This window comes from Sus scrofa, chromosome 6 (genome assembly GCF_000003025.6).
Source record: "Sus scrofa isolate TJ Tabasco breed Duroc chromosome 6, Sscrofa11.1, whole genome shotgun sequence".
Classification (NCBI taxonomy): domain Eukaryota; kingdom Metazoa; phylum Chordata; class Mammalia; order Artiodactyla; family Suidae; genus Sus; species Sus scrofa.
The window spans coordinates 155324455-155348753 of NC_010448.4; the positions used below are offsets into that span (position 1 = coordinate 155324455).

Below are 24299 nucleotides of genomic sequence, written 5' to 3' on the forward strand. Positions count from 1 at the left end.
GCATGGGTCCAGTGTGAGAGTCCGAACAGGATGAGTTACAGTCTGTTCACCAATTGCTGGGAAGGAGGTAAGGCCAGGTACTGGCTGGATTCAAGTTGAGAGGAACATGGGAGCTCGTTTGCCACCCTTGAGCCACTGAATGGGTCTCGCTAATGGGAACGGCTTCAGCTCGCATGAAAATGCCATCCAGATATTAGAAGGGCTAGAAAAATAGCACATTCCTGTTCTTAGAACTTTTTATGGACACCTTGCTAGTATTTCTTTGAAATTAGAACCAGAGCCATTTACTCTGACTGCAAGAGGCTCATTAGGTCAACAGCAGGGGGTATGACATCCTTTCTGGGGTTTGCAATAGCAAACGCTGCGTCTTTGTGAGTGAGCCAGTATATGTATGTGTGTGTGTGTGTGTGTGCACACGTGCGTGCGTGCGCACACATGCTCAAGTCCGCGCATGCGTATACAAACATACATGCTGAGCATTGGAAAACACCATATGGACCGTACCCTCTGCCTGGTAAATCATGCTATCACCAAGTTTCTTTCTGTTCAGTTTTCTCTTCTCTTGTATAAACAAGTTCATCCATTTGCTCGTGCTGTTTTTTTAAAATTTGTCGATTCAGTGTCATTTCCTTTTGTGTGCTAGCCATTGGGCCATTTAGATATTGCAAATATAAAGATGAATAAAATGCAGTTTCCCAGCAAGGAACAGTGCCATAGGGTCACAGTCTATAGTAGAGAAGAGAGAAAGTCATCAACCATGGTAACTGGACATGTGTCATACCTGGGGGAATATCCATCCTAAGGGCCTTAGAGGAAGACTTGGAACAGGTGACTAGACCTACATCTCTGGGGTCTCCTGATGCATGAGGATGGGAAGGCAGCCAATCACAAGGAATAGCTTGTACCAAGGCCCGTGAGGGGAAAGACTGTACTGAGAGACCTGTTAAGAGGACAAGTGAAATCATGACACAAAATTACCAACTATTTATAAGGTGGACAGTCAATGTGAGAAATTATAGATAATGCCTTTGCAGGTTTTCTCTGACTTCAAACCTGTCGTCTGCCTTCCAAGTGTAGTCTCTTGGGGAACATCCCCTCCCTTGATCCTCAGAGCTCTGCGAAGGAGCCTTGTTCCTTGCTGTTTGACGTATGACAAGCGGAGCTTTCCTGGGGCCCTCGCTTCCTTATTGTCAATTGTCATCCCAGTTTCTCTGCTCTGACTTCTTATTGTCTCCTCTTGGTCTGTCCCCTCGTGAGGGGAGTGATGGGAAATGAAGGAACTAGACCAGGAGTTGGGGAATTGGGTTTCCTCCGCACTCTCCTAACATTATCATGATTTTTAAAAACGTGGAGGCCTCAGTTTCTTCCTCTGAAGAAAACGTGGGGCTGAGTTAGGATGGAGCTCTCTGCAGTCCTCTCTACGCCTCTGCGATTCTGCAGTTCACCAAACCGTCCAAAATGCCGTCAGATGAGTGCCGCAGAATCATCCTATTGCAAAAGGATACCCCACTGAATTGTCGACTTGCTGTTTGACCCACTAATGGAGGTCTTACTCTGTGTCCGGCACTTTGCTGATAATTAAGCTATGACCTCAGATCTTACCCAGGGAAATCTTCAGTCTTGTGAAATGGACAGTTCCCTAGTTTTACAACAAAGGAGAATCCAAGAGATGGGGAAATGAGTCAAATTCCAGTCACATGGTAATAGAATTCTTGTCTCGATCATTGGCAGTAGAGTTGGCTTCCGTCCCGTGAATGGCATCACTGCAGTGAAAATGGGCCACGCACTGTGAAAATCCCCAGTGCGGTACCTGTATGGTCAGTCTCCTCACTGCTGTGGCCTGAGTGGGCATCCTCTCATTTCCCTAAGCTTGACTGCTAACAGCTCAGAGAGGGGACAGGGTCTCCACCCTCATGGTACCTGCCCAGCGCCTTGCTCAGAGTGGGCATTCAGGAAAAGTTTATTAATGATTATACATGAAATGAGTGCCTCGAGAACTGAATCCAGGGATGAAGGAGTAAGGAAATGAATTGCCTCTGATGTAAAATCCTCATTCTTCCAGAGAAGAAAAGGAAAAGCAGTTTGCACGCAACGGCTGTCAGAGCAGCAGGCAAAGCCCTCCTGACTATTTTTTCCTTTGCTGTGACATCTCTCCATTTGTGATTTCCTGATTTGCACTGCATTCAGCCTGAGCCTCGGCTGCTCTCGCTTGATTTCAGCTCCATGCGCTATTTCTTGTGCCGTTTGGGTACCATCTGGACCGCGGGAGTAGCCTGTCCAAGAGAGACACACCAGCAGAGACAGAACTGACTGCCTCTGAGCGTCCCCTGTCCTCCTCCCCAGAAGTGTGCTGGGAGCCTGTCAGCCTGCTGACAGCAGCCAGTTTCACTTTCCTGGGATTCTAATTCACCCCTTTTCAAAGGACTGAACTGGCGCCAAATCTTGTTAGGAGTTTTTGAAAAAGTCCTTGAGTTTTTGTTAATGTGGAACCAGAATAATAGATTTTTTTTTTTTTAAGGAGCAGGGAGAGAGAGAGAGAAAATTAAAAACAAATAGTTATAAGCTTTGGGAAATCATTCCTCTTTGTTTCTCATTGGCACTCTACATCTAGAGCTGGGCAGGTATTTATTCTGTTGCCATCCAAGAAAGTAGCCAAACCATTTTGCAGTCTTCCCCTTCCCCGACAAAGGAACCAGGGCAGGGAAGGGCTACCCACCCACACACACACACTCTAAAATCCTTCTGGTCCCCTGTGAGACCTTTGGGATGAGGTCAAGGGTTGGGACCTAGATCTGAGCCCAGGAAATTTACATGAGTGTAAAAGCATGAAGTCATCCTCAGGGCTCCAGGAGAAGCTCCTTGATTGGCTGGTGTTTGGGGCATGTCTTCTAAACTCCGATCACTGGCTGCACCTGGGCTGCAGCCATATTAACAGCTGTATTGTCATCTCTCTTTAGATCATTGCCTCTTGATGTAGCATTGATACCATCAGAACCCCCAGTACCCCTATTGCCACCGTTTTTAAATGTCTGACCCATCAAGATTGGGATTAGATACCATGTGTATAATAGTATAAACACTAGTTGTTGTAACCACTGCCGTGAATCGTGTCATTACTCTGAACCAGGAACCAGGCACTGTATACTACAGACTTGATGTGAATTATCTCATTTTTGACACCAAACGTTGCCTGTTTTCTGTTCCGTCTCCTTCATGCAGTGTGAGGACTAGGACTGCCTTGGCATAGTTGCTCAATTAATGGATGTGGAGTAACTGAGCATCAGGTTATCACACCTATGACAACCATCACTGTCACCACCACCGCCACCCCAGCACTGGCACCGTCAATCGCTGGTCATCACAACCAGCGTCTCCTTCCCTTTATCCCTGTTGCTGAGGTCAAACTTACTTAGCTCTTAGTATCTTGTCGCATAATCAGCAGGAGCCTACAAGTTGCACCTCCAACCCCATCCTTGGGTGTATCTGCAAGAAAATAAGGGATGTGTTTTAGAAAATCTGGGCGTGAAGACAGAGTTCCGAACTGAGTTCTGAAATAGGTGTAAGGGGTAGAAAAGAGACAGTGAAGGAGAGAAAGGCATGGGGTCAGTGGCATGAACAATGGGGCTAATGGCCTTCCAGAAGGGTCCAGCCTTGCCAGTGTGAAACCTTGGGGAAAAGGTGCAGAAGCAGGAGCCTGCCCTGACCAGTGTCTGCTCTGTGAAGCCCGTGTCACCCCTTTAGCTTCTCTTCCAGGTGACTTTGCCCCTTCCCTGGACCAGTGTTTCCCAAATTTTGCCATGACCTGGCACCTGCCTACCTTCACTTGTCAAACATGTAATTCCAGAGCTGTCTTTCCTTCCTTCCTTTCTCTCTCCTTCCCTCCCTCCCTTCCTTCTTCCCTTTCTCTCCTCACGTCTCTCTTCCTTTCTTCTCTCTCTCCTCTCTTCTTCCTTCCTCCTCCCCAGCCTTGTCCCTCCCCCTCCCTTCCTCCCTCCCATCCTTCCTTCCCTTTCGGTACCTTTGAAAAGGGCACTGACACCCTTTGAGATTTTACTCTCAGATAGAGGAAGGAATTCTTCCAAGTAAGTGCCAGCGATAAAATAGCAGTTTGAACCGAAAGCTGCTGTTTCTGACCCCTTCTTCCCACTGCCCCAGCCTGCCTCTCCTAAAAACATCAAATGTATCCCTTTAAAAGTATCCATTGTTTTTGAATGCAAGCAAATTCGTTTTCTAGACATGAGCTTAAAGTTAGGAAGTTCAAGACTCCGCAGTGAGAGTCCTTAGCCACACCTGTTCATTCACACTAGCCAAGTGGGGTCACCCTAGTGCCATGACATTCCTCCAGGGGGCCTCCCTTTCCTGTGCCCCTGAATAAAATGCCAGCAAATTGCTTTTACCACCAGTCTCCATTCTGACTCTCTTCTTGCATGTTAAGAAAGGCCATTTCAACCTAATTATCCATCAATGGATAAATGGATAAAGTGTGGTATTTACATACAATGGAATATTATTCAGACCTGAAGAAGAAGGCTATCCTTCCATATGTGACAGCCTTGATGATATTAATGCTACATGAAATAAGCCAGTCACAGAAAGACACATACTACAGGATAACCACTAATATGAGGTCCATAAAATAGTCACCTACATAGAAACAGAGAGTAGAATGGAGCTTGCCAGGGTTGGGAGGGGAATGGGAAAATGCTGTTCAACTGGGATAAAATTTGTTATGCAAGAAGATTAAGTCCTGGAGACCTGCATTGTGCCTACAGTTAATGATACTATACTTTATACTTTTAAAATTTGTTGAGAAGGTAGATCTTACCTTGTGTTCTTACCTCAATAAAAAAAATTAGAAATGGAGACTGATTTAAGGACTAACTTAAATTTTAGGACGTTACATAAAAATATTGCATTGTCCCAGGGATTCGTAGGTATATTATGCTTGTGTGTACTTCAGGGAAGGTGTAAATTTCATCATAAGTCTAAGTATTTCCCTCCACCCTCTAACCTTCTAGACAACCTTTGGGACCCTCTAAAATGGTAGCTGGGGGAAGGAGGGCCATTAACTGTTGAAATGAGGCTCAACTTTGAATAATTACAGGCAACTTCTCAGTTATTATGAGGACAGATCCTCAAAGCAGTGCTGCCACCAATTTCTCTATTAGATCAAGGCATTGAGTCCAGCAAAATCACCAAGCCCCAAATCTCAATAGGCTGGAACATTTTGACCTTAAATGGGGTTCCATTCTTTTGGAATGATGATGAACTATCGTGGGTTTCCACGTGAAACGTGAATCTTAACTTCCTTTAAAGAATAAAACAAAAATATCTGGCTCAGACTTAGCCCAGGCTGTGAAAAAACTTACCTCCAGAAGAAGGCTTCTGTTTTTGCAAACTGAATTTGATTTCATGCTCTTGTCCAGACATAAGAAAGAGTGCACTTCTCCCATAGAACCTTTCCAATCAATGAGAAGGTAGGATAGTCTTTAAAAGAATAGAAGCGACTTATAAGGAAAGAATATGTCTAGTATTTAGAAATCACCTAGTCAACTGAATTTGTTTTATTTATTTATTTATGTATTTATTTAGTCTTTTTCGGGCCGCACTTGCTGCACATGGAGGTTCCCAGGCTCCTAGAGTCACATCGGAGCTCTAGCCACTGGCCTACACCACAGCCACAGCAGTGCTAGATTCAAGCCACGTCTGTGACCTACCCTGTAGCTCATGGCAACGCCGGCTCTCCAGGCCACTGAGCAAGGCTAGGGATCAAACCCTCATCTTCATGGACACTAGTCAGGTTCTCTAACCGTGGAGCCACGCATTGGGAATTCCCTGAATTTGTTTTTACTGTCTATTATTTAGAGCCTAGCTCTCCAGGACTGAGCCACTAGTCGCATGCGGCTGTTCAAAGTGAAGTGAAAACTAAATAAAACTTAAAATACAGTTCATTGGTCACACAAGCCATATTCGAAGTGCTCCATCATCACGAGTAGCTACTGGGCTACCGTATTGGAAGTGCAAGCGTAGCACTTGCCGTCATCACCGCATGTTCTGTTGGACAGAGCTGCTCTTGGGAGAAATCTTGTATTAACATCACATTTCCTATTCCCCGCTTCAACGCTCCTCCCCACCCCACCCCCGCTGTGTTCTTCAGTTGCCCAACAGAGGTTTTCCTGTTTTTCTCTGCCAAGAAGTAGGGAAGTGGCTGTTCACTCGTGGCTGAAGGTGATGGAGAGCATCAACTCCCTGGCACCCCAGAGGGAGTTAGTCTTCATTAGTGTACATCTTCCTTGTTAAATCACTCACCAAGGAAAGGCACCCACTTGCAGATGCCTGGAATCACTAGGTGCCTTCATAGTACCCACCTTGGTGCAGTTTACAGATCGCTTAAGTTAATCCATTTCTCCTGAGCTTTCTCACTGGATAATTGAATTCATTCTTGTGTAGCACTGGTTGTGGGTCCTGAGTTTAGGCTGTGACGCCTTGTGCCCTCCTTGTCCCATGCCCCTCCCACCCTCAAGCGAGAAAAATTATATATTCTGGGCTTTGCTCTGGGCTTCTAGAGAGCAAGGACCATTCGTCTTTGTATCTCCATTGTCCGTCTTGGACAGGGCATGTGGAAAGCACCCCATGAGTGTTTGTGGAAGAAATGAATTAATCAATTATGTAATCAATCAAGGTGCCTTCCATTTTCCCAGTAGGACTTTCACTAGTTATTCCTACAGAGAATTTTTCCCCAGCACAGTGATTCACAAGTCTGGGTACATTTTAGAACCACCTGGGGAGTTTTTCGAACCCACTGATGCTAGGACCCCACCCCTGACCAAAAGAATCCAAATCTCAGGTGGCGGGGCTCAGGCATGCGTAGTTTTGTAGAAGCGCCCCTGGAGGATTACATGGTACAGCCAGAGGTGAGAACCACTGCAGATTTCTGATGTGGCAGCCCTAAGTAAGTTTTCATTTCTCTTGCCATGTTCACCCCAAGTTCTAGCTCGTCCACTCACTTTTGCTACAAGAATCACATGAATCTGGAGTTCCCATCATGACTCAGCAGTTAGCAAAGCCAGCTAGCATCCATGAGGGTTCGGATTCCATCCCTGGCCTCGCTCAGTGGGTTGGGGATCTGGTGTTTCCGTGAGCTGTGATGTAGGTTGCAGACACGGCTCGGATCCCGTATTGCTGTGGGTGTGGTGTCGGCCAGAGGCTACAGCTTCAATTTGACCCCTAGCCTAGGAACCTCCATGTGCCGCGAGTATAGCCCTAAAAAGACAAAAAGACCAAAAAAAAAAAAAAATTTAAGAGCAACATGAATCTGCTCTTCAGAGTTACCTTAATTACAGGATGAGAGAATCTCCAAGGGCTCCAAAGAGATTATAGGAAAATAAACTCCCTGTGAAACTCTTTATTTCCACGTCTTAATGATGATTCAGACTAGAACCGTATTGAAACCACATGAGACAATCTCTTCCTTTAAACCCTCACTGGAAGTTTAAGTTGTGAATATATGGGATTGTCATGGAGTTTTTAAAAGCAAATGCAAAAGCGGCACGCACGCCAGGAGAGTAAGTGTGAGCAATAGATCTATGAGGGGGGGAAAGACTTGAAGATAAATGAACACAAACTCTAGTAGTAATTGTGGGTAAAGCAAGAGCTGGGAACACAGGGAAACCAGGAAGTGAGTTGCGTTCTACCCATAAAAATCAACTAAGAGAGAATGTACTGCCCAGAGGGGTTTCCCCACTGGCTGGCCGATGTGCCCTGGGTTCTACTGAAGGCTGCCCCAGGCAGGGGGGAGAGACGCCAAAGAATGACTGAGCCAGGATTACAAGAGGAGGCTGACCACAAGCACCAGGTACAGAGGGTGTGGGTGGGAAGATGCTTCGGCAAGACTGTAGCCAAAAGAGAGACGAGAGGTGGGAGATGGGGTCAGGACTAAGGCCAGGACGTGCTGGACATCCTTGTACACAGGGTCCAGCCTGGCCTGTGCTCTCAAGCAGGGGTGGTTGTTAAAGCAGGGCCTCCTGCAAGATGCTCTTTTTCTTCTTCCTCTATCTTTTCCCAAAAATCCTTTAGGAATAGTTTCCTAAGATTAAAAAGTGTGTACATTAAAAAGTGTGCACATAAAAAGGTGCGCAACATTAAAAAGTATGTTTTAATGTTTAAAAAATGTGTAAAAAGCATCGCAAAAATGAGCTGAGATAGGATGAGAAGTTCCTAATAATAGCTATGATTTATTAAGCGTTTCTCTGTGCCAAACACCAAACAAAACATCACACACACACACACATACACACACGCACGCGCACACACACACCCCTCAGTTAATCCTCTCCATAAATTGGACATGATGTTATTATCATCCTCCCCACTTTGAAGATCAGAAAAGGAGGCTGACAGATTGGTCCAGGGCGGTACGGTGAGTCTGGGACAGTCAGCCAGGATTCAGTCCGCATCTGTGTGACTCCAAAGAGGTGCATTTGCTGTCACATCCGGACCCGTCTTCCTCCAAACTTCCGGGAGTGGCTGCCTCACCCCCCAGCCCCACGCCTCACCCACGGCCCCCTCTTCTGTCACCAGCTAGGTGATGGACTGACAGCAGTGCTGGTTGTCCCCACACATTTTCATTATATGGTGGGGGTTTTATGAGACTCTACCACTGGCTGTTTTTCAAATTTATTTAATTCATCCATCATGTTCTGAAGCCATTTGCTTTTTTATATTGGACAGATGTAATGAGATTTTGGACACTAAAAAATGTTTTTATTAAAAGTTATGACCCAGAGCTAGTTGGTAGGGGCTGTGCCATAAATCCCTAGAAGTGTGAGAATTTATAAAGGATGTAGCGACATAACCTTAACCTTTCAGGCCACATCATAGGTTATAGGATCCCTTAGACTGATATTGTCTCCCCACCCCTGACCAAATAACAGTAGTTATTATTATTATTATTATTATTATTATTTATGGGGTTATCTGATTGCTTGTTGCTCCTCTTCTCTTAGCCACTGTGACTCCTGGTGACCCAGTGCCTGGTGGGAGCAGGTGGTTGATGACAGAATTTGCTGATGTTTGGCCTGACAGCTGTGCCGTGATGGCCTGGGGCACATGGGTTCTTCCACTCTGCCCTGTGACCCCGTAACTGGGGCCAAGTGACCTAACAATCATGTTTTTTCCAGAGCGAACGTGGGTATGCTGATGGTTTCCCCACTCTTCCATTGCTGACAGGCAGGTCTCCCCTAAAATGAGGAAATGATGCAAGTATTTCTGTTGATGCATAATCATTCCAATTTACTGTCAATATTTTCAGATTGGTGTTATTGTTACCATACTTGGAAGTCATTCAAAGGATAGTTAGCTTGGACATAAAGACCAAAACATGGTCATGAAAAAGATGTTTGTATAGAGAGAGATTGTATGTGTAGAGAAGAGATGTATACGTATCCATGATATGGCTTAATGCTGTGACTTTGTTAAATCAGCATCTGTTAAGTCAAGCCCAGGAATGTCAGGTGGTGAGTCACCATCAATGGAAGATCACTGGGGGAATTGAAATAGAGAAGTTTATTAGTCGCAGGTCCTGGAGGAAGGGGCCGGATCTGGTCAGTTCAAGCCAAAAAGAGCAGGGGTTTAGTAAGTGTCGAAGGAATCTTATCTAAGGGATGCGTAAAGGTAGGCTCTGGGAAGTGGGGGTGACTGTGATCACAAGGGCTTTGGGGATGGTTGTACTGGGAAGTGACATTTGCTTGTGACTGGGGGCTGTTCTGTAGGGCCGGCCTCACTGGAGAGGCTGGAGTCAGTTCAAGGTCCCTGCAGGCTGCTCGGCCACACACAATGCATGCAATACTATGGCGTGGTGTAGCAAAACTCTCAATGATTATAAACAACAAAATAAAAAGTAACAAAACAATTCAATTTGGTCAACTGCCAGCTCTTTTTAAAAGCATGCATTCGTTCATACATTTTCAAGCTCCACCGTGTGCCAGATCCTCTGTGAACTTACAGGGATTCAGGAACAAATACATCATGGTCCCGGCTTCAGGAAGCTCCCTGAGCGTGGTTTTCAGCTCGGGGGACCAAGGAAAGCTTCGTGGAAGAGGTGGCCTTTCAGCTGGGTTTGTGGAATTGGGTGAGCCTTGAGTTTACAGGGATAAGACAAGCATCTCAAGCAGAAAAGGGGGCACGCATGCTCAAAGGCACTTACCAGCTGTTCACAGACTGCTCCAAAGGGTTAGGTTTGGCTAAAGCACATGATAACACTATCTCCTTTTAAAACAAACCAAAAAAAAAAAAAAATCTCAAGGGAAAACATCATTCTCTTATCTGCTATCGTTGTTGAGACCGGCTGGGTCAGGTCTATAATTTCAGGATGATGGACTTTAAACTTACAGACTTCCCATCACTATACTATGTCCTGGTCAAGCCCATGTTTTATCATCTGCTTATGCTGGGAACATTTTCCAGGGCTTTCACAGTATGTTGGCAACAGCTGCCACCTCCTGCGACCATGGGAGTGTAAACCATAGATGCCGTCATCATTAAACTCATAAATCCATGTCATTTGTGTGTCATTCACTCCATCCTCATTCGTCATCCCTTACGCTTTCAGAACGGCCGTGCGTTTGAGGATTTTGAAGAACGGTTTGCCGCGGCTACGCCGGTAAGCACCAGAGGGTCCAGTCTTGTTAACTCTTTCCTGTCATCATCCCATCACTCATTTCATGCTCATAAGTCCTGCCTTGTGGTTACAGAACAGAAACCTGCCGATGGACTTTGAGGAGATTTTTGAGGCAACAAAGGTAAGGTTTTCAGGCTCTTGTTAAATGAGGGTTGTTCTGGTCCTTCTCATCCATTCCGTCATCCTCCCCCACTGCAGGAATGGCAGGTGCTCTGGTCCACTCCAGTGCCTGCCCATCTGAATGTCTGTGGGAGACTCCTGGTGGGCTCCACGATGATGGCAAATAGTAGGAGTGTGTGTGTGTGAGCGAGAGAGGCAGATGGACAGAGAGACAGAGACAGAAGGACAGAGAAAGAATGCGTTTGTTGGAGGAGACCTGACATCCCTTCCTTTCATTTAACAAATATTTTTCAAACTCCTAACATGTCCCAGGCGTAGATGCCAGAGATGCAGCAGAGAAGAAGGCACAGCCGAGTCCTCAAGAAGCTCAAAATATAAGATGGTGTGACTTTGCATGACGCAGGAAAGGATGGAGGCGGAAGGGAGGGAAGCCTAGTGTTGAGTAATGTAACATAGCAGATCGGGGATTCAGGTGCATAAACAGGAGGCGCTCAGTTCATCTCTGGAGCTAAAAACCAGGTGAGGCTGCTGTCTTGGTCAGTAGAGCCTGGAATAGATGTACTGATTTGTAGCACATGTTTATCCAGATGGGATACTACACAGGCAAGCAAATGTAGCTCCTGCATCCAGGGTGTTTGAGACATCTCTTTCTCAGCAAGGGCTGCAAATTAGAATCACTGGGGGAGTTTTAAAAGTTTCAGTTGCTAGGCTGTACCTCAAACCAGCTAATTCAGAATCTCAAGGAATAAGAACCAGGCGTCCCTTTTTTTCCCCTACGTACATTCAAGGCTAACAACCTCTGATCTGAGAGTATTAATATAAGCCATTTGGGGCAGTGGATGGGGTAGCAATTGAATAAAGTCCTTTACTCTGGGTCCTGAAGACTGGGTAGAAAGGGCAATGGGAGAAGGAGTGAGTGTTCTAGGGAGGAGGAAGGGTGTGTGCAAAGGCCCTGAGGTGGCCTGTCTTTTCCTGACCCCCTGTGCTTCTCTCCTCCGTGACGCTGACCTAATTGCATCCTGTCTTCCCATAGAATAGCCAGCTCATGAGACTTGGAATGGGACCGAGCCTTACTCATTCCTGTATCCCCTGTTCTCAGCACAGTAGCTGATATACAGTAAGGGCTATCTATGTACTTTTCTTAAGTGAAGGCGCGTCTGATGCAAAACCCAGGGAGTGAGTCTTTGTGAATGTGTCGTGGAGGGTCAGTCAGGACACCTCTGCTGTCATCAGTGGTGCTTTCAGAACTCCTCTGCAGAAGGGGCCTGGGTGTCTCGTTGCAATGGTCTAGTTGAAAGAAGAACCAGGGGACTGGTTGTGAAACTGCAGTGTACAGCACTCCAGATGTTACTGGCAAACCATCACTTGCTCATATCAAAGAATGGCCGTGGAGGGGAGGGCCTGGTAGGGATACTGAGGGGCTCCACCTCAATAGCCAAACTCCTCCACTGGCCTTGGCAGCCTCCAGGGTCTAAAAAGGAGACTGCAACTGCCATCAACAATTCCGTCTCTCCCTGAAGACACCGGAAGAGCCAGGAATAGGAAGATGAGTAGGAATCCTGAGCTGACCTTCCAGGTGACTTTTTCGGCTGGATGCACCTTGTGGCCGACCTTATGGGAATCTGGCTTCTGGTTAGAGGATATTGTGGGGCTGGACTTCCACCATGAAGGAGAGCTAATAACTAGGGCATTTTACCAGGACAGATGGATAAGCAAGATGCTGCTTGGCCTGTGGGTCAAGTCCAGCTTCTTTTAGCTGATGATCAAAGGCGAGTCACTTAACCTCCAGGCGTCTGCTAGCTCACCTGTGAACTAGAGATAGATTCCCAGACCGCTAACTTTGTAGGGCTCAGTGAGCATCAAACATGATCATAATGTATTGGAAAATACATTGTAAACTGTAAAGTGTTTTACAAATGTGAATGGTTAGTTTTATTCTCACAAAGTCGTGAAAATGATTAATTATGACAATATTATCAGATGGAACATGGCTTATTAAGTTACAAATAAAAGGACCGGGGTTAACACGGGGAGAGGGGCTGCGAAAATAGATATTATTCCAGATTCTCAATCACATATGGTTATTAGAATTATTTTTAATTTTACGGCCTCAGAATCCCTTTTTTTCTATAAAATTTAATTAACTCAAGGTTCTATTTAAGCAGCACATCCAATGGAATGAAATAACAATCTATGTTTTATGCCCCTGCCTGTTTTTTCTCATTTAATCCTTGAGTGGGAATCATCTAGCAAGAGGAAAGTCAGTAGCTCAGGAATGAAGGTTATTTTAAAAGTTGTGCTTAAGGAGAAAATGAGCCAATAAGTTATATTTATGATGTTAGTAAAAGTGTGCCACGAGTTCAACACATTTGAAGTGTAAATTGTGTGACTTAATTATTAACTTCATTTTAATATTTCCCTACTACTGGAAATAGTCGTGGGCCATTTGAATAGCATTCTTTCCAATGGCCAAGAAGCCCAGAGGCTGCCTTTGAATGGATTAAATAGAATTATGCCTTTTTTGGGTTTAGAGGAAAGCCTAAGGATTGACATCGTTTCACCAAATAATATAAAATATTGTTCACATGCCAGAAAAGCCTTTCCAAAAACAAGCAAGGGTTTAGGGTCCAGCCAGATTTGGGGGAGCACCCTGCACACTGGCTTCCTCATTAACGTCTCATAACCCTGGACTCTTACTGAATAAGAGAGTCAAGTTTGAAAAGAGTTTGTGGAAAAGACTGTGAGACACGAGCTGGTCCCACCACGATCGTGCCGTCGTCCTGGTGGCCACCCCCTCTCCCGTTCCTCTCTCCACCTTCACAGGGTCGCCAAACTGCTTGTGTCCCCATCACCCAGAGGGTACCAGCCTTTATCCTTTAGGTCCTTTCGTCGGCCAGGATTGCCTCTTCTCGTCTGGGTCGTCTGGCTCACTGCTTTTCTTCTATAGGATTCAGATCAGAGCTGTTTCCTTTAGAAAATCTTTATTAAGTTTCCTAGACAAAACTGGCTGGATCCCCTTCTCAGTTTGCCCCACATGTGCCATAGAGACCTCAGTGGCCATTCTTTGTTTTGGCTTTTTAGGGCTGCACCTGTGGCATATGGAAGTTCCCAGGCTAGGGCTCTAATCGGAGCTACAGTTGCCAGCCTACGCTACAGTCACAAGGCAGGATCTGAGCCACGTTTGTAACCTACACCACAGCTCACGGCAACGCCAGATCATTAACCCACTGAGCAAGGCCAGGGATAAGACCCGCATCCTCATGGATGCTAGTTGGATTCATTACCACTGAGCCATGATGGGAACTCTTCAGTCGCCATTCTTGCCCTATGAACTTGGCACTGTCTGCATTCATGGGTCATCCTCACCAGCCCACAAGCTCCCTGCAGGTTGGGACTTCTCATTTCTCATTATTATATTCCGAGCACCCAGCACAGCGCCCAGCACCTAACAGTTGTCTAACATGTATGGACAAAATGATACCATGTAGTGGTGAAGGGATGAATATGTGTAGGGCCCTACTGTGTGCCAAGCACCGCTTATTCCATCTGAAAGCTAAACAGGAAGAGCTGAAGGGGAGTTAATCGGGCTAAGCTTCTTGCCTTTCAGCCAAAAGAGCCTCTTGTGCCTTTTTCACAAGACGTATCTGGTCTTCGAAGTCTTGCTATTGTTCTTGTCAATAAATTTGCAGAGGAGGCATTAGCTTCTCCAGTGTCCAGGTGAGGGGAGTGGCCCTGAGGAGTTGCAGGAGTCGACAGTGGCGGAACCCAAATACATCCCCGGGGGTGGGACTTTTTCCAGGCCCAGAGCTCAGGCATTTGTCAGTTACAGAGAATGTTCCTCTCTTCCTGTGAATCATGGAGATCCTGCTGCGCCTGGTTAGAGAGGATTTCCAGGGCAGGGGTCCTTCGTGACAGACAGGCAGACTCCCCGTCCTTCCATTGAGTGGTGTCTCTAGGTTCCCCCAGTTAGAAATTACCACTACAAAGTGTTTTTCTTTCTGCAGTGGGCAGGTTTGCACAAAATACTTGATTATATACTTTAAGTCAGGCCATTTGCTTCCTGGCCATACATAGGCTCCCCGCAGACTCTGAAGCTGCGAGTGTATGCAGATTAATTTCTAAGTGTATCTTAAAGGCTTTCTCCCACCGGCCCAGCTGGCCTTGCTCAGACACTCCTGGATGATGGATGGGAATATGGTCAATGCAGTGTCTGCCGTGATGGAGTTCCTCGCAGTGATTAATAGTGTATATACTGGGCTGTTTTTGATGCCCTTCCTGATATTAAATGATATGTTTTCTTCTCCTCCAACTACATTTTTTATCCTAAAGATGGATTCTTTCAGGGACTGTCACTTGACTGCCTGCTTTCTATGCAGAAAATTCAAGTGCTGGCCTGGGTGACCTTGAGGTCACCTCTGTGAGACTCAGTGTATTCATCTGTAAAAATGGGGATGAAGACATATCTCTCAGGGGCCGTGTCAGTGGGAGCATTTGCTGAGAAGTGGCCTTGAAGTCCTGATTTGCTCCACTGCACGAAAGCCGTTTTGTACATGGAGATACCCTCTTGAAAGAGAAACAAATGGTGAAATTGCCTCTTTGTCTCCTGCAGAAGAGAGACAATGCTGGCATTTGATGGTAAATGTGTGAAAAGTGGTATTATTATTGCTTATGGGAGATGGTTAATCCCAGATCGGCCTGATGAAGCCTAGATAAACAGCCAGACACACTGAAGCAATAATTTATTCTGGCCACATCCGAGGTGTTGTCTTTGGGATCAGAAGGTATCATAATGACCGACTGGGCTTACTGTTCATATGGTCCTGATGAAAAAGAGAGACATGTGTTTCCAAGCAATGTCCAGCAGCATCCGCTTCCCTTGTAGTTATGTCATTATCTTTTTGTCTTTTCAGGCTGTGACCCAATTAGAACTTTTTGGGGACATGTCCACCCCTCCTGATATAACCTCTCCCCCCGTAAGTATGCATTGTCCCCAGAGCCCTGCATCTCTTCCCTTTCCTTTTTCAGTCCCGTGGTGACAAAAATATAGGCTTTGGGTAAAAGAGGCTGCTGGTGGGTTTCAACTCAGACTCTTTCAAGCTGTGTGATTTGGGCAAATTAACTAACTAGCAATTCTAAACCTCAATTTCCTCAGCTGTTTTTTTTTTTTTTAAAGAAATTATGATACATTTTCTGTTTTGAGAAATAAATGAGACCATGCATCAGCAATTACAGGCTATCACTGGGGTGCTTGCCATTATGCTGGGCAGTGGAGAGAGACGGGAACAGGACGTGGTCCCTGCCTGCAAGGGGCACATGGTCTAGCTGGGGATATGGCAAGAAGCTCAACGGGGCAGCAGACACAGTGAGGCATTTGTCATTTCATACCCAGAACCCACACAGCCAGGAGGTTAGCCCCTGTTCTCCCCCAGCCCTTTCTGCTCCCTCTTCTCTCATTTCCTTCTTTCCTTCCTCTCTCCCTTCTTCTTTTGGTTTCCTCCTCCCTCCCAACCTGCCTGCTGGTGTCACTGAGCTTTTCATGAAGCTTTGGCTTTCTAGCTATAATTTCAGCCGCAGCATGTCAGTCATTGCTTGCACCAGGGCAGAGGTTGCAGGGAGCCCTCCCTTGAAAATGAAGGAGGGGGCGGGAGAAGAATGAAAACCAAGACAAAATCGAGTCCTGGTGCTTTGAGAACTGAAGGCATTCAAAGGCAACCCTGCACCCACTATGAAGGGAAAAGCAGGGCTGGCCCCCCCAGCTCCTCCTCTGCCCACTCCCGGAGGTGGACAGAAAGTCAGCTGCAGCTGCATCAGCTGAAGCTGCTGGGAGGGGCTGCAGCTCCCGTGGGTACAGGCAGTTGCATAAACCCAGGCATGGTGCTATGGTTCATTGGTGAGATGTGCCTCACAGAGAAAAGGAGGCAGCCTTACCACTGAGGACAGATGGCATGAGAGCCTGCTGCCCATAACTGCCGCCAGGGAATCCAGGCACAGCTGCCCTGCTCCCAACACCTGGTGCCCAGAGCAGCCGTGAAGGAGAGAGCAGTGGCTCCTGTCTCCAGGGAGGTTGGATAGCTCTACAGAGTCTCTCTCTCTCTCTCTCCTCCATCCTGGGGGAAACAGCTGCATCCCTGAACCATGGGGCGATGGAGCTAAAAAGGTCTGGAGAGATCTAACCTCATCCCCTTCCTTTTGCAGATGAACAAACTGAGATCCAGAGAGGGCATGTGACTTGCCCAAGGTCACATGGAGAAGAGAGAACAGCATTGATACGTGTTTAAAAATGCTTAATGTCCCCGGCCTGGGAACTTATGTATGCCGTGGGTGCGGCCATTAAAAAAAAAAAAAAAAGAAAAAAATACTTCATGTAGCGGCTCATGGCTGTATTTCTGGCCCTGAACCCAAGTGCCATTCAAATGGGTATTTAATAATCCTCCGAACAATGCCACGTGTCCTGCAAGCTGCTAGTCTAAAAATGGCCTTGTCTAATTGCCATGGATTCAGGATTAATTGCTTGCCCCCTTCTATTCCAAGGGGAAAAAAACAAGGATATTATGGCATCAAATAAGCATATTCTGTAGGCAAAAGGTTTCTGTGAGCGGGTGTGGACCTTTAAAAAATGAGTACCTGTGTTTTTATCTCAGTAGCTCTCACCTTACCCACCAGCTCATGCAGCTCTGGAATTCCAGCATGGGCCAGGCCCCAGAGTTTGCAGCATCATTTTTTATCATCTTTTGGAGAACATTTGGTTCTTTTTTGCAAGCCAAGGTTCAGGCAGGATTCTGGAAGGCACCAGGACCCAAGGCTTTCTGCTCTACTTGCCAATCTTTATTTGTTCATTTAGTCACCACTTGTTTATTGGCCATGTACTAAGTGACAGCCATGAGCTGGGTGCACTGTAGGTCCTGAGTGGGTGCATGTCAGTTTGAATTGTATTCAGTTTGGATTTTCATCCTCTAAAGGATGAAAGCAAGAAATTATGCAATAATTTGAGGGCCTGAAACTACCCCCAAAGGGTAGGGGCTCAAACTAAGTGGTCGTGATACTAGCCAGGGTTTGCTGAGCACCTACTCTGTGCCTCAGGATGGTACTAAGTGATTTTAATGCAGGATCTCATTTAAGCCTTTCGGCAGCTCCAGAGATAGGTCTTGTTTTCTAGTTATGTATGCAGCCGCCTGCCACAATAATTGGCCCTGGACTGAGGCTTGCTTTTGCAGCACTGCCCCCCTTCATTCCTATGCCTGCTGCCTCCCATCCTGATCCCCCCTGAGCCAGGTCTCCCAGGAATCTCACGCTCCCCTGCCCCTCTTTGTCTGACAGACTCCTGCAACTCCAGGTGATGCCTTTATCCCGTCTTCATCTCAGACACTTCCGGCGAGTGCAGACATGTTTGGTTCTGTACCTTTCGGCACTGCTGCTGTACCCTCAGGTAAGCCTGCTCACTTACAGCCCTCCCGCCTTCCTTCGGCCTCTGCCCACTGAGAAGGAGAAGGGGTGACGGGACCACTGCCTGATTATGCCAGAACACCTGTGGAACCACCATTCTTGCCTTGTGGCTCTTCGGGTGATGTGGAGAAGCTGCCACAGGAAGGGGGGTTGAATATTCCCAAAGCTCGGAATACAGTCACAGCTTGCACCAGAAAGGTCAGGATGCCTGGTGACTCAGAGGTGTAGCTTTAGGGAGCGTGGGGCACACGCTGCCGTGCAAATCAGTGCAAGGCCACCTCCCCCTGTCCATCTCAGCCAGAGAGAGGGAAGGTGGGGTGGGCAAAGGATGAATCCATGCTCCATAGACCCCTTCAGATCTGATTCATAGAAGGGAGCTCCCTTGTTGGTGGAGACTTGAGAACAGAGAGGTCCCCATGCAAAGGGTAACACCCAGAAGACAGAACAAACTGCTCACAGTGAATTGGGAGGGTGATGGGGTTCCTAGCGATTTAGGGAGTATTTGTTCCATTTTTCAAATAGTCTTTAAAATTAAAATATGGATACTTTTTACAACAGGATAAATACACGCGCATGCGCGCACACACGCACCCACCCATGCACGCATATAGTAACAGTGTTGCAGGAGAGTTACGAATTGGTGGGGTCTGAGGCACCTTGTCTCCATGGCATTAGGCACTCCCTGTAGCAGGTCCACTCTACCTGGACCAGACCAAAGGTGGCATTAGCTCTGCTTTTAGCAGACATGGGTGCCCTAAAGACTTTTTTGTTCTTTAACTACATATTTGAAATCTGTGGTTTTATCTTTTTTTTCTACTTTATTTATATAAATGACACAGTTTGAATATTTTAGAATATACATTTCTTCCATTTTTTCTATAAATAATTACTTTTAATTACACAGTGTTAGAAACACATTCTCGCCACTGAATATAAACCATGGCATTATTCAAAATGAAATTAAAATTTCATACTCTGTTTCCAAATAGTTACTCCTCATGAGCTGACAGATCATTATGAACTTTTAGAAGCAACAGAGATTGGTAGTCACTGGGTCTAACTTACAGTTGAGAATCTACAGGTAGCCTTGAAATGTCTTTAATTGCTAAGCTTCGCAAACAGATCTATTTTACCCATCCCTAAAATGGAACAGTGGCCACGACTAGTTTTCCTTTACCCAATATGGATCTTAATATTTCCTTGTGGAATAGTGTAATGGCATCTGTCATTTTAAAGAAGAAGAATCATTTTCCATCAGAAATGCTCTACCTTCCTGTGCTGTCAGCCTTACAGCCAGAGTAGCCATGCTTTGTCTGCTCCTCTGATCCATGAAGATATGCTAGGAGAGAGGATGGAAGCTCGAGACACCAACCTTACTCATTTTCAGGCATGACCATTCCACAACTTCTCACTGAGTGCCCTCCAGCAGGCAGGTGCTGTTTTAGGTGCCTGGGGTGCGTCAGTAAACACAACAGACACAGAATCTCCAACCTCAGAGAGCTTACTTTCTATTGGGGAGACGGAAAATAGCATTCAAATGAGTAACTTACAGATCTGTTGGAAAACGATGAGCAGAAGAAAATGTGGAACGAGACGGGGTTAGAACAGGCAGAGGGCAGGTGTGATTAGAGGTTGTGGTCAGGAGGGCCAAGGCAGACCTGAGATGTGAGCCAGGAAGGTGTCAGGGTTAAGAGTGGTCCAGGGGAAGAGTGACCCAGCCCCTCCCAGTCGCTGCCCCTTGCTCTGCAAGTGAGCGGGCCAGCATGCATGTCCTCCAACCCTAACATTTGACTGAAATACCTGAGGACCTGCCTGCACTGCCTTGGCCCCTCTTCCCAGCTGGGGCCAGACCTGAGCTTCAGGGACTGGATTTTATAGTCTTGCTGCTGGGTCAGCCATGTTTATAAACTGGACAAACCACTTCTGCACCTTCAGATTCACTTTCTTCAGCTGCTCAGAAAAAAACAAAAACAAAAACGTGATAGATTATCTCCAAGATTTCAATTTTTTTTTTTTTTTTTTTTTTTTTTTTTTTTTTTTTTTTTTGGCTGATCCCATGGCATGCAGAAGTTCCTGGGCCAGGGATCGAACCCTCGCCACAGCAGTGGCCCAAGCCACAGCAGTAACAAAAGCCAGATTTTTTTTTTTTTTTTTGTCTCTTTGTCTTTCTAGGTCCACACCCTCGGTACATGGAGGTTCCCAGGCTAGGGGTCCAATCAGAGCCACGGCAACGCCAGATCTGAGCCACATCTGTGACCTACACCACAGCTCACGGCAGCACTGGATCCTCAACCCACTGATCGAGGCCAGGGATAGAACCCGCATCCTCCTGGAAGCCAGTCGGGTTTACAACCACTGAGCCACAATGGGAACTCCCAGATCTTTAACTGCTAGGCCACTAGGGAATTCTAGGATTTCAATTTTTAGAACCTACGTCTAAAATTAATTTCAGTTAGCATATATTTGCTTTCTTACACTACTTCAGTTATGCTGAGGAATAAAACTGGGCTTCAGTTGGTGTTAAACTGTTTGCCTTCTTCCTCCCTTAACTGGCCTTAAAAGTCTCTGCAGCTATTGAATCTCCATCTGCCTGTCCCTAATTGCCCCGCCAGAGATGGGGAGAAGGGAAAATGACCTTGGCTGTGGAGTACAGTGGACAGTCATTGTTTGAACCCTGGCTCAGCCATTTATTTATAAGCTTTAGATTCCTTGGCAGATTACTTAACCTGTCAGAGCCAGAGTTTTTGCCTTTTTATAGCTGAATTGAAAATAATGCCTTGTGATAATACCACAAGAATTGAGTGAGAAAATTCAAGCATCTCTGAAAAATGCCAGCACATTATAGATGCTTTGTTTGGAAAACATTATTATTACTCTGGCTTCTAAAGTACAAGAAAATATTTTCTTACCTGTATTTTTTTTCCTTCACCTTTTTGGGATGTTTTCTTAAAAAAAAAAAAAAAAAAAAGGAGTTCCCATCATGGTACAGCAGAAACGAATCCAACCAGGAACCATGAGGTTGCCAGTTCAATCCCTGGTCTCGCTCAGTGGGTTAAGGATCTGGCATTGCCAAGAGCTGTGGTATAGGTTGCAGATGCGGCTCACATCCTGAGTTGATGTCGCTGTGGTGTAGGCCGGCAGCTGCAGCTCCGATTAGACCCCTAGCCTGGGAACCTCCATATGCCACAAGTGCTGCCCTAAAACGCAAAAAAAAAAGAAAGCAAGCTCATAATAAAATGTAGGTCTTTGACCTCCTGTCTGCACATGGAAGAACTAGCCTGAAAGACTTGGAAAATGTACTCTGTATAAATACAGACCCTGCCATTAACTGTCTGTGTGACACTCTGCTACATCTCTTTGGAGCCTCAGTGATCTTCTCTGTAAAATGGGGATGAGAATTGGACGTCTTAGAGCTGTTCTGAGGATTGCATGAGGTCACCCGTGTAGCACAACATTTAAAGCTGTGCCTGACGGTGTTTACATAAGGAAGCACTCAGCACACGTTCTCTGCCCTGCTCATCGGGAGCCCGGGCTCTGCTACCCATGCCCTCTGGGTAGCCATGGCAAAGCTCCTACAGCTGCTGATTCCTTGTACGCAGATTAAGGAGACATTGAAGAGTTCCCATTGTGGCTCATTAGGCTAAGAACCCAGCAAAGTCTCCGTGAGGATGTGGGTTCCATCTCTGGCCTCGCTCAGTGAGTTAAGGATCCAGCATTCCCACAAGCTGCAGCATAGGTCACTGATGTGGCTCAGATCTGGTATGGCTCTGGCTGTGGCGTAGGTTGGTGGCTGCAGCCAGGGGACTTGTATATGCCGTGGGTGCTGTCCTAAAAAGAAGAAAATAGAGAGAGATTGATAGCAGCTACCTCTGTTTGCTTGTTGTAAGGATCAGTGTTGCAAAAGTGAACCTCACTAAGGCAGGGGTTTTTTTAACTCTCTTTTTCTTCACTGCATCTCTAGAGACAAACAGTGCTTCGCACCCAGGTAGGCTATTTCTAAACAAATTAATCTAATGAAATGATGTAGGGAAGAGAAATCCTACAAGTTCTATAATATATGTTAGAGGAGTCCCTTAGTTTTCAATGTTTTCTTCCATTTTAGTCTGCTCTAAAAAAAAAAAAAAAAATCATGAGGGTATCCCCAGGTGCCAACATCTGGTTATAAATTGCAATTTCCAACACTTTTTAAAAACCTAACTGCGAGGCAGTAATGCAGGTGGTTCCTTTCTCTCTGCACAGAGAAGATTTATGATTGATCTGAACTCCGTGGCATAAACAGATGCTCCTTGGCACCTCCTCTCTCCGCTGTTGAACATTAGCAAGCAAACGGTAAATGAGCTGGTAAGGGGCTGCAGTGGCAGCCACCCAATGGCTTCCCAGGTCCGGTGCTACCCCCACGCCATCACCGAGCTGTCCCATCAGGCAGGGATGCACAATGCCATGTGGCCAGAGAGCCTTCACTCACAGGTGTGGTGAAAGCCCCAGCTTCAGGATTCCCCCCCCCCCCCGGGAAGAGCAAGTGAGACCCACAAGTTCCCAAACATGATCCCCAATTACCCTTGCTGCCTTTTTTTTTTTCCTTTTGAATATTGTACTTTGGTCTGAAGCAGATGGCATGACGCCAGGGAGACATGCTAATAGCTCTCTCCCGAAAAGTGTGCACAGCCCATCTGTTGGTTCCTTGTGGAAAAAAAGGAAAAAAAAAAAAAAAAACAGATAAGGGTAGGGGAAAGCCTGCCACCTGCAATAGACTGCCTCATCAGAGATCATAGCACTTACAGATGCTGGAGTTTAATTGGACACTTGGAAAAATGCAGTGAAGGCATTTATTCCACTGTGCCTCATCCACCCTGAAGTAGTGGAGCCCTTCTCGAGCCTCGGGCATTTATGGAGCAGCGGGTATTTGCCAAAACGTGACACAGATGGAAGAGGAGAAAGAACGAGAGCGTTCCTGCTTGCAGAGGCTTTCTAGTCTAATGAGAGAAGATAGAATCGCTGGGCAGTTCCAAAGCAGTGGGACCAATATCATGATGGAGGTGAACACGGGCGACTGTGCAGACCCAGGGGAGAACCAGCTGAGTCTAGAGGGCAGAAGGGATGCTGAACCAAGTCTCAGAGAGCAGATGAGGGCAGCCACATGAAGAGGTAGGGGTGGCTTTGTGGGCAGATGGACCAGCCGAGACAAGAGAGCCAGGTGTGTTGTTTGCAGCTGCTTCAGGGAAGGGTGCCAGTGGGAGAGCAAATGGAAAATAGGGTTGAAGATGTCGGGGTTGACCCCCAATGTCAGGCTAAGTCCTCCGGGCCTTATGCTCAAGGTCATGGAGCACTGTACAGCTGACTCTTGAACAACACAGGCCTGAACTGCACGGGTCCACCTCTATGTGGATGTTTCACCATAAATCCTGCAGTAGTACCGCACCATCTCTGGTTGATTGATTCCATGGATGCAGAGCCAGGTGTACAGAGGGCCGACTGTGAGTTACGTGTGAGTGTTTCACTGTACAAGGTCCGTGCCCCAACCGTCATGTTGTTCAAGGGTCAACCGTATTTGCAATTTAGAAGAGTCCTCTGGTGGCATTCAGGAGGGTGGGGTGGAAGCCCAGCCAAGCCAAAAAAAAAAAAAAAGTCTGGCAGGAGGCTGAAGCCTTCCATCCGTTCACCAAAGCAAGCATCAGGGTTCGTGTGGTGGAGAGATCCAGTGCTCCTTTTTGATAGTCAGGATCTTTGGTCCTTTACTCTCCTTTCATGCCGTGAAATGAAACTCTCAGAGAACGTAACCTGCCTTCCCCATTTTTCAAAAATCAATCGAATGCGCTCAGTGTAGTATCAAGAGGAAATCAAAGAAAGCAAATTTGTATTAACAAGTTATGTCGTTAGTAAGGAAATACCCAGGTACAACCACACTAGAGAACATACCACGTGGTCAGGTGTGTGTGCCTGTGACTAGACTGAGCACGGGCCCCAGGCCACACGGTACAGGTGTGTCACGCTGCCTCCAACCCCATGATCACGGGCCGTGATTTTCCAACCTATTGGACACCTCTTGACTGTGTTCCAA

General features: G+C 46.4%; 1 protein-coding gene across 34 annotated transcripts in view; it reads left to right on the top strand.

Moving 5' to 3' along the window:
- Positions 1-24299, top strand: part of DAB1 (DAB1, reelin adaptor protein) — a 1217809-nt gene that overhangs the window by 1167860 nt on the left and 25650 nt on the right. For 18 of the 34 annotated variants that reach the window (XM_021093137.1, XM_021093135.1, XM_021093141.1 and 15 more), the window contains 4 exons: positions 10610-10660; positions 10752-10799; positions 15709-15771; positions 18116-18224. In XM_021093137.1, coding sequence (XP_020948796.1) covers positions 10610-10660; positions 10752-10799; positions 15709-15771; positions 18116-18224 — 271 coding nt within the window. 34 annotated transcript variants of the gene reach the window in all.